Source organism: Anguilla anguilla, chromosome 4 (assembly GCF_013347855.1).
Source record: "Anguilla anguilla isolate fAngAng1 chromosome 4, fAngAng1.pri, whole genome shotgun sequence".
NCBI classification, from domain to species: Eukaryota; Metazoa; Chordata; class Actinopteri; order Anguilliformes; family Anguillidae; genus Anguilla; species Anguilla anguilla.
The window spans coordinates 37,887,588-37,898,454 of NC_049204.1; the positions used below are offsets into that span (position 1 = coordinate 37,887,588).

General features: G+C 40.5%; 1 protein-coding gene across 2 annotated transcripts; it reads right to left on the bottom strand.

The window, feature by feature from the left end:
- Positions 1-398: 398 nt before the first annotated feature.
- On the bottom strand, positions 399-10,867 carry LOC118225304 (patched domain-containing protein 3-like). 2 transcript variants are annotated; one of them, XM_035413483.1, is made up of 4 exons: positions 9,949-10,867; positions 9,060-9,181; positions 8,082-8,227; positions 399-2,830 (listed from the first exon to the last, which is right to left on the bottom strand). In XM_035413483.1, the coding sequence occupies exons 1-4, from the start codon at positions 10,666-10,668 to the stop codon at positions 1,095-1,097; spliced, it is 2,724 nt and encodes a 907-aa protein (XP_035269374.1). In that variant the 5' UTR covers positions 10,669-10,867; the 3' UTR covers positions 399-1,094. The 2 variants fall into 2 exon arrangements, with proteins under 2 accessions (XP_035269374.1, XP_035269375.1); XM_035413484.1 differs by having other exon boundaries at positions 2,725-2,830; positions 9,125-9,181.

Here is a 10,867-nt window from a genome sequence, read left to right on the forward strand (position 1 = left end):
CTAATTTATGGCAAGAACTGGCCTACCTAAAGATTGCATTCAAACTAAAAGTAATGGGAAATGTTAGGCATGCAGGGTCTCCAACCCCCGATATGGTGTCCTGTGTCATATGATTTGTCTCTTCTGAGGAGGTGAGACCCATTAGATAGTCAGCCTTGATTAGGGTATCAGTGGAATTTTAAAATTGCCCCAATCACATTTGCTTTGATGCTTGTGAAGGGGAGGCCAGGCCACATTCTTATTTACTGTTTCCCTCTCTAAGGCCAAAATCTAAGCACTATACATATCCTACGATACCTATGGGCAATTTAGAGTCTCCAATTAGCCTACCTGCATGTCTTTGGACTGTGGGAGGAAACCGGAGTACCCGGAGGAAACCCACACGGACACAGGGAGAACATGCAAACTCCACACAGAAAAGCCCCGAGCTGAGATTTGAACCCACGACCTTCTTGCTGTGAGGCGACGTGAAAATTTCAATATCTCTGAGCACCTTACCTCTTCGCTTTACATTTCGCTTGTAGCGCTTGAGGGTGTGTCCTCAATGGAGGTTTTGGTGGGCTTGAGGAAAAAAGAGGTGTGAGTGAAGTTTACTTTAACACAGAGTCTACAAGGTCTGCAAAAACCTACATAGTATACCTTGAAATAGTTATATTAAATAGTTATTGTGGTACAGCTCATTACATTGAGGGTTTTAACTGGACATTACAGCATATTCAAACTGAATGGCATTGAAAAAATCACATTTTATTGTTCTACAATGATTTAGAAACAATTGCACATTTTCATAATTTCCTGTAATAAAGATATTGAACAAAGACATGAAAATACAAATAGAAAAAAAAGAAAATACAAATCATTAAATGGAGCAGTGGTGCTACCATGTGCGGCCCGTACAGCCAATATATTCCAAGGCATGGAGGCTATTAGCATCTAGAATTCTGCAGATATGATGCCACTGTTCCATGATTGCCTCACACTTACAGTATTACAGAGCTACCAGAATCCTTAACTGTTTTTTCCCTACCTAACTGTTTCCCTACCTGTAACATCATAATTAGGAGGACTGATGTCAGAATAATCAATTCTGAAAGTCAGGGACAGTCAGGTTCAAATTTCATTTCCAAGCTACAGTTCCCATTCACACTAACACATTGTGAAACCTGATTTTGGTTATTCAATGAAAATGTGAACTGTGATTGTCCATCTTCAACCATATTAGGTCCATAATCAAATTCAGGATTACCATAAGTGCTCATTGACCCAGCATTAGTTTCTTTATTTTCATTGTTGACTTTTTCTGAACAAGTGCAGATTTCAAAGAAAGTCAGAAAAACAGGAATGAAAGCAATTCCATGCACTGCCCCAAACAAGATGACCAGGAACAGGATTTTGAAGAAGGTTCTGAATATGTAACTCTGTGATGCTGATAGCACCAACACCCCCAGTATGGTAGAAACAGCTCCCTGAACTATGGGATACCCCAGGGTGTAGAGTGCATCAATGGCCTTTTCATTGGGTTTATCTTTACCGCTTGAGACAAAGGCGTAAGAAATGTGTGCAGAGAAGTCCACAGAAAAGCCAATGCAGATAACTAGATTGATCATGGATATGGAATCAAGATTAACATCCCATAAGGTCATGAAGCCAACAACACCCACAATGACAGAAGCAATGGCAAAGGTTACCCAAAGTGAGCAGAGAGGGTTTGGAATCAGCAAGAGGGATATGACCAGCATGGCTGCTGTGGCCACTAAAATATTCTGAATAGTATTACTAACTATGACAACATACTGGTCATAATAGATGAATGCAGGGTGATAAACCATAAAAGAATAATTCTTATTATTATCAGAACAATTCGCTGCAACCTCTCTTAGCTTATTCAACATGTTCTTTTCTTTATCACCATCATCTATATTTATGGTCTGGATAAAAAACCGGGAGGCATAAATCTTGTCATTGGTGAAGTTGACATCTTGCTTAAAGTAACTTTTTTCTAAAAATCCAGGTAAATAGGATTTAAATTCAATTTCATTATTTATATTAAATATGGATTTAGCATACTCTTCATAAACATTTAGCCAAGACACAAATAAGCTTTTGTCAACAAATGGTAGACTTTGAAATATTTCCAAACTTGAGTTGAGAGCTGCTCGTTCTGTTTTGCTCCAATATTTAAATTCACCATTTAAAATCAACATAACACTTGGACCATATGTACTAAAGTACAACTTTTCATCACTGTAATACTTAATAACATAAGAATTGTCAGGGGCCAGATTTCTGAGGTCTATTCCCTCTTTTGTCTGGATGCATCCATAAATACTGCCAGCTAAGTAAGCAGCATAAAGCAGGGTCAGAAAAGCTTTGCTCCATGATTTGGTTAAGAAAGGTCCAAAGTAATCCTTAAAAAGTCCACTTATTAGATGTACATTTACTGTATCTACATCATCATTCTTTTCCTTACATGATTTACTGTCACATTTATATCTTCCTTTGGGGTTTTGGAATTCAACCTTCCTGCAGGTCAGCCAGTGCATTTCACTTTCTTCTCTCCTTCCATCCAGTGCCATAAAGGCACCAAAGAACGTGATGTTGTATATAAAACAGAACAGGATAGCTGTGGCAGTGTAAAGGCAGAAAGACTGCACTGAGCGGAACTGTGTCATGAGACCAATGTAGAAAGCCAAGATGTCCGTCAGCGTGGTGATGGTGATAGAGATGGCTGCCTCTTTGTAGGTGTCTGCCAGACGCTTCTCAACACTGTCGCAAACATTGGTCTGCTGCCAGGCGGAAATCATGATGAACATGTCATCAACACCAATCCCTTAGAAAGAAGAACAGCAGTTTTATTAATATTCATGCAGAATTCATTTTAATAATTGATAGTTCATCAGTCTTTTATGTGACTAGCTATGTTATTAGCCAGCTAGCTATGTTGAATTATCGACCCATATCGCTTCTACCCTTTCTGTCCAAAACCCTTGAACGAGCAGTTCTTAAACAACTAACTTCTTTTCTCCATCAGAACAACCTGCTAGACCCTCACCAGTCTGGCTTCCGATCCGGGCACTCAACAGAGACTGCGCTCCTGGCTGTGACGGAGGCACTTGCCACTGCAAGAGCCTCACGCCTCTCCTCTGTCCTGATCCTTCTTGACCTGTCTGCAGCTTTCAACACGGTCAACCATAAAATACTCCTCTCCACCTTGGCTGAGATGGGCACCACTGGGACTGCCCTGTCTTGGTTCGCTTCCTATCTTGCAGATAGGTCCTACCAGGTCACCTGGAAGGGGTCTGCCTCTGCTTCTCATCCCCTTGTTACGGGAGTGCCGCAGGGATCTGTACTGGTCCTCCGCTGTTCTCCTTATACAACCAAATATCTTGGTTCAGTTGTTAATTCACATGGCTTCTCCTATCATTGCTATGCAGATGACATGCAACCCTTCTTTCCTTCCCCCCCCTCGGCCACACAGGTCAATGATAAGATATCTTCCTGCCTGGCTGACATCTCCACCTGGATGGCCAGCCACCATCTGAAGCTCAACCTCAACAAAACTGAGCTGCTCTTCTTCCCATGCAAGACCTCCTTACTACAGGAGCTCTCAATCACGGTTGATGGCACCACAGTGACTGCCTCTGACTCTGCCAAGAGCTTGGGGGTGGTCCTGGATGACCAACTGGACCTCAAGGAGCACATCAAGGCAACATCACGGTCCTGCAGATTCCTTCTGTACAACAATTCGACCATACCTGACGACGCACTCCACCCAGCTGCTCGTCCACGCTACGGTGACCTCTCGCCTTGATTACTGCAACTCTCTCCTTGCAAGCCTGCCAGCTTGTGCCATACAGCCACTACAGATGATTCAGAATGCCGCTGCCCAACTCATCTACAACCTTCCCAAATTCTCCCACGTCACTCCTCTGCTGCGATCACTCCACTGGCTACCAGTCGCTGCCAGGATCCGGTTCAAAGCCCTGACCCTTGCCTACACTGCAGCCAACAGGACAGACCCCATCTACTTGCAGGACATGATTCGATCCTATGTGCCTGCTCGAGCACTCCGCTCTGCGGCAGCAGGGCACCCTGTAACTAGAGCCCGACCGATATATCGGTTTGGCCGATATATCGGCCATTATTCGACTTTTTTTACGACATCGGGATCGGCAGTTATGCAGCCGATGTGTCCCAATTTTTAAATAAGTATAATAAACAAAAAAAACATTGATTATTTATCTGTACTTGTCTGTTCGAACATTGCAATTGCTATTTACTAGAATTATCCAGTAGAGGGAGCTCTAATATAAGTGTGAACTGCAGCAGCTGACGCGCTACTTCTGTAATAAGACGTTTGTCACTCGTGCCTCATCCAATATTCTCCACTGCAAGACTTGTCACAGATTCTTTTTCCGCAATAAAGGTATGTATATTTAGTGAAAGTTTTTAATGAAATGCGTTTATACGACCACTATGTTTATCAATCCTCATTATCAAGTGAGCGAGCTAGCTAAAATATTTGGTTCACTTTAGAAAGCTAGCTGGCTAGCAAGCCTTTATGAAGTGGCAGTGAGCACATAAGCAGCGTAGGAGCTACACTTCCAGAGGACATCGCTGTATTCTCAAATAAATAACCAGCCAAAATAAAATGGTGATTGAATGCATCACACATTTGTTTTTTTATCTGAGATATGATGCTGTGTCAATAGCCAATGCGTTATTGCAAGCGAGTGTGTCATCTAGTCACGCGTCATCGTAGCAAGATAACCAGACAGTAAAAACACTGATAAAACACTTCTAACGTGGATCATTTTAAGCCATGTTATCTAGTTTTGTCGTGATAACACAAGAGAAGGATTGCTCTGTGCAGACCAGTCAAAGTCTTCCACATTGTTCTCAACAAAACCCTTTCTATAAGGACTTCATTGTATGCCCAGGGGCATTGTCATACTGAAACAGAAAAGGGCCTTCCCCAAACTGTTGGGGAAGTACAGAATTGTCTAGAAGATTGCATTAACATTTGCCTTCACTGGAACTAAGGGGCCTAGCCCAAACCAAGAAAAACAGCCCCAGACCTTGGGGTGTCCATATACATTTGGTCATATAGTGTATGTGCTGCTGTCAGTTGGGCATCTTCAGATACCTTTGCTAGGTTTTACCAAGTGAATGTTGCACCACCTCACGGAGTGGGCTCGGCTGTACTTAGCACGGCTCTCCCAACCCAACCCTAAATTTGTGGTTAAGGTTTGGTTCTAAAATAACAAAGTCTTGAAAAAAATGCTTTCTGTTTTCTTTATTTCCTAACTTGTCTTAAGGGAACCAACATACTCTGGTATTGTCACCCCATTAGAATGTGACTAGCATAGTCCCCATATGAAATAGAACAAAGGTTACTCACATGGCCACAGTTCTATGAACTATGCTAGTCCAGCTGTTGATTTCCTTATAAACTCAGCAAGTCTAGATGCAGTAATGTGGTGTGTTCCGATATTTAAAAGAGTTGGAGTATGCACTACACCTGTTGCACGAAGTGCTCTGAAATTTCATCTTGACTCATCCTGCCACCATCCTATTAGTATGTGACTAGCATAGTCCCTCAGTTCATACGTAGAACCGTGGTTACATGAGAAACCTTCGTTCTCCTTACTGGTCAGTTTGGTCTGTAATAGTGACTATTTCCTATTTCCTGTTTACCTGATAACAGTGGTAAATCACTAGCAGCCAATTATCACCAGCAGCTATACCATCCTACACTTTTCTGATTACAAATGGCTGAATTAATATGTGGGCTTGGTTAGCACTGACCCAAGACAACTAAGCTGGTGGGCCAGTTCAGGGTGGTCTTCCCTTTGAAACAATCACACCCCAACGCCCCAGTGCAATGACTGGTGCATTGGGCTGATGCTGTACAAGCTGCTTTGGAAATGCTTGTAGTTAATTTTTTGCTTTAGACCATTTAAACCCTTGTACCAGCTAATGTGAAGTCAGCTGGTCATCAAAAACATCTATCAAGTATATCATCCATTGCACATAAATTCTGTGTAGGCCAGTGTTTTTAAGTCCTGGGGGACCCCTCTGGTGCTAGATTTCATTCCAACCAGTGCTGGGTGGGGGGCAATCACTAAATACTGGTCAAAGTGGCAGGTTGTGGCCGATCTCAAGAATATGTCGGGGACAGGAAAGTCAGGACAAAAATTGTGTGCAGTGTGAATCCAGCATTGGCCTTTTGCTCATCAGAGTGTTTAAAGAGCTAGTTATGGCAGGCGGCCATCTCGCTAAAGTAGACTAGGCCTATTTATCTCAAATTTTAACCAATTTTGGAAGTGGCAGTCCTTTGGACACCTGCTGTGTTCACATTCCTGCAATTTGGTATTCTCGATGTCATACAATTGAAGCAGATCTTAGCTTTATCAAACACAGCAAGTTGAGGCCAAATTTGTGGTCGCACACCAGTTTCTTGTCATAATTTTAAATGAAAGCGTTTCTAATGGGCTATTGTACACAACAGACCTACTAATTGTGTGTATGTTGCTAGAGGATATATAGGGCTAGCTAACATGAAATTAGAAATGTGGTGTTGTAGAGTAGCTACAGTAGCATAATTTAAAAAGTATTGAACAGTAGAAATAGCAGAGTGGTCCATTCAATAGTCACTTTTTAAGAAAATCGATATAGCTGCCGTGAAGAAGTCATTATCTTGTGCCAGTTTCTATACAACTGGTAACCTTACCTACTGGGCTGAATTGCAATGCTTATTTTAGTTCTTAATTTCACAGACGTCTGTACTAACGTTACACACTTGGCCTGTCATCTCATTAGCAATATAGGTATCATTAAACTCTGTCAAAATGCAGAAAGCGGAACTGAAATATAAATTATTTTCCCACAAAGATTTTACAGATTCAAAAGCAATAATTAAATTGACGCATTTTTTAGTTACCCAGCAAGGCAGTGTAATGAGTTAGAGGTTTTTTTTTGGGGGGGGGGGGGGGGGGGGGGGGGTACTGTGTACGCTCACTGTGAGCCACTAGTGAAGAAGACACAGGAATGAAGTTTGCTCTTTTTAAGTGCACTTCTACATATTATGTCCATTTTGCTTGTGTATCCGATGTTTTTGCATGTTCGTTTTTGCATGCAACCAGTGAGGACAAAGAAATAGAAAGTAACGTTTTCTACTGATTAAAAAAAAAATGTAATTCACTCAGATTGTGGTATGTCAGGAATGGGTGTTACCCCAGGAGCAAATGTAGCAAGCGGAGCGGAGCTGAGGGGTCGTTTCATTTCGGCAACTATATTAATTCATGTTTGTATTTAAACCATAGGCGGAAGGATAGCAGCTCTACGCCAAGCTTGTGTTCTTGAAGCTTTTTTCCCGAGCAAAAGTATGTTGACACTTGGTCTGGGGCTGTTTTTCATGATTTTGGCTAGTTCCTTTATTTCCAGTGAAATAAAATCCCAAATGCGGTGACATTCTAGACAATTCTGTGCTTTCAAACTTGTGGCAACAGTTTGGGGAAGGCCCATTCTTGTTTCAGCATTACAGTGCCCCCAGGCATGCTGGGCAAGGTCGATATAGAAATGGCTTCATCGAGATTGGTGTAGAAGAACTTAACTGGCCTGCACTGAGCTCTGACCTCAACCCCATGCAACACCTTTGTGACAAATATGAACGCCAACCTCACTAATGCTTTTCTGGCTGAATTGAAGAAAATCCCTTCAGCAGTGGTCCATAAAATCTGGTATAAAGCCTACCCAGAAGAGTGGAGGTTGTTATAGCGACAAAGGATTGACCAACACCATATTAATGCCCATAATTTTGGATGAGATGTTGGATGTCAGGTGTCCACATACTTTTGGCTATGCTTTGTAAGCATTAAACACTTTCTATGAAAAAGCTGCAGGAAAGCAATGTATTTCAGCATATTTTTAAACACTAATAATTAGTGGAAATAGTGTTAATCATTTAATAACAAAGACAGATTATTTACACAAAGATCTTCACTATGCTATTCAAGAAAATTGAAAAATTTGGTTAACTTTCTGGAGATGGTGTCCTGAAATCCTGTAAAATGTCTCACCAAGTATCAGGAAAGGTGCCGTAGCTACAGTCATGGAAAAGGGCACACCAATGTACAGCAGCATCCCAAAGCTGGACAGCACTGCCAGACCAGCAGAGAGCACTCCAAAGGTTGCCACCCACACCTTTGTCCATACATTGTCCAATCTGATGACATTTAAAATATAAAGAATGAAACAAATCTATTATAATTCACACCAAACAAAATTGAAATAAGAACAAACAATGCTGGTGTTGTCAGCACTGTGTTTTTCCAAGATACTATTGCATTGCTATTCAGGAAAAAATACATGTGTCATAAATGCTTTGTACAACCCAAACAACAGTTTATCTCAGTTAAACAATTAACATGTATCTTGAAAATGAAAATTGTATTCTATTCACTGGCTCTGTGGGTGGGTGTATAAGAGGAGTGCAGCTACATCAGCTGCTGTGCTTCCTTAATAGACACACTGCTCATGTGCCAGCAGTTTCACAAAATTTCAAATGATACACAAACTGGGAAAAGTGAAACTGGGTGAAATTTTAGAAAAATACTGGATAACCTTGCTTGCTATGGTTTTCAGTACTGTTCCTACTTTGATTGGAAACATTTTCATTACGAAAACTAAGCAAAAGATGAAAGTGTCTTTTGACTAAAGGATTTATATAGACCTGACTTGAAATATTAAATGCTTCAGCCTAACCTTACTGTAGCATTTCCATATAATTCTGGACTAATCCTTTTAAAGTAACTTATTAGTGGGTAATTAAGCTGTTACAAGCACACCACAGCCACACTGGTGTCAAGGGTTTCCAGAAATATTACAAATGGTATTTTCTTACCATCTACCACAAATAACCTTTATCTCTACAAACCTCAACATAACTCTGAGACTAATTTTAGACATAACTTATTGAGACTAATTTTCAGAAAGCAAGATTGTGTAGCTCAGGAAGTCAGGAAAATCTGTAACAAAAGTAACACAATTTAGGCTACCTCATGCAAGATATGATTGCGAAAGTGGTGGAAAGGAAGTATGTCACTGAAAATAAAGGGATCACTTCTTTTGAATTTGCCTCAAGTTCCTCCTGTCGTGATCGAGAAGTGAAATAGGACACCTGAAAAGACAATATACCATTGTTATATTCATTGAGCAGACACTTGTCTAGAGCAACTTCAATTCTCAACAATGCCAAGTACATTTCATATAGAATTTTAGCAGGCACCACATTCAGGAAACTTACAATTACATATATATATATATTGTTCCATGTATGCTGTGGTATTTTATTAACTGAAATAATTTAGGATAACTGTATTAGGAACTGAGTTGGGATTTGAACAAGCATCATGACCAGTTATATAGCCCACTCCCACTACACTGCACTGGCGCCCTTATAATTGTAAAGTCAATTTTTTTTTCTTCTTTTAATTGAAGAGTAGGCCATTATATTGTCAAATTAGTAAAAACTGAATGTTTCTTGCAAGGGCTTGTTGTTGTCATCATATAATAAGCATCCAATGTATGTGTATGCTTCATGTGAATATAATTCTGCTGAACATACTGCCAAATTACATTCACTAGTTTTATCAATCATGCAATGGTAATATTCGAGTGCACAGAGGGACATAATGCTTGGAAACTGGATCAAACTAAGCATTACGGTATGGGGGTTTCTGGAAAAATAAGGCCTATTAAAAAAAGTGTTGAATTCCACGGGATTAAAGCGTTTAAAAAACAATAATATTCATCGATCAGAATTTTTAAATTCGACTGCCAAGATATCAGCAATAACTAGGCTATAATTTATTTTGCGCAACAGGTTCCGACAGTAAGCAACAGTATTTCAGAGTAGGCTGAACATGAAAACAAAATTCTACATACCTCAATGAAATCTGCAGTTGTGTAATTTGATAAGACTTTAAGAAATTCATCCAGCCATAAATTGACTTTCTGTCGATTGGCTTCATCTTCCTTTAAATAGTAATATAGTCTTATTGCCTGAGCACTTTCGACAACATTATTTTCATTCAGTTTCACTCCACCGACTGCAGAGCCAAGAAGATACACTTCTGATTGGTTCCTATAAATTGGAAATGTGATGCTGGTTTGTTCCATTTCATCGTTATTGTTATCCATAATTTCTAATATTGCATTCGAGACGCAACTGCCGTTTGATTTGGCGCAAATATCAGAAAACTGCATTGTCCCCAAATCAATTTTCACAGGGACATTGCGGATTGCTTCGTCCAAAGCGATTATTTCTTTGAAAACAGCTTTTGCCAGTATATTGAATCTGTGTTTTGCTATAAGAGACGCATATGTTCCTTCGGTGTAGAGCCTTTGACTTGAAAACATTGAATCATCGCCGTAAGGAAAGTTTTCCCTGACAAAACGTCTTTCGTGCTTGGCAGGTCCGTTCACCGGTGTAAATTGTTCCTCGATGTCATTGGCCTCCCTCTCTTTTAGAAAGTAGAATCCCCCTCCTAAACCAGCGGAGAGAAATAGAGGAATTATGAGAAACCATAATGGATGCGTAGCCACAGCGCACCCAAATTTCTCAAAAAACTTGCATAAGGGCTTCGCGATGCAGTCTGTGGCCATGTTATTCGGCTCCTGTTACCGACTAGTCCGATACAATTTGCTTGCTACGCTCTTTCGGCATATAGACTACTGTAGTAAGTGACCGATGTCTTCCTGTTGTATCTCAGGTTGTCTGTTATTGTTTAACTACGTTGCAGCCAAATCACCACAACTTTATTATTATACTGTATTAGTACTGGGTCTTCCTGTAATAAAGAAT

What these genes read in the sequence shown, in the direction of transcription:
- LOC118225304 (XM_035413483.1), bottom strand. Translation starts at nt 10,668, where the DNA reads ATGGCCACAGACTGCATCGCGAAGCCCTTATGCAAGTTTTTTGAGAAA. An exon ending in CAACTGCAGATTTCATTGAG is followed by an intron (nt 9,182 to 9,948) that starts GTATGTAGAATT and finishes TTGTCTTTTCAG; the next exon opens with GTGTCCTATTTCACTTCTCG. An exon ending in GCAATCATATCTTGCATGAG is followed by an intron (nt 8,228 to 9,059) that starts GTAGCCTAAATT and finishes AAATGTCATCAG; the next exon opens with ATTGGACAATGTATGGACAA.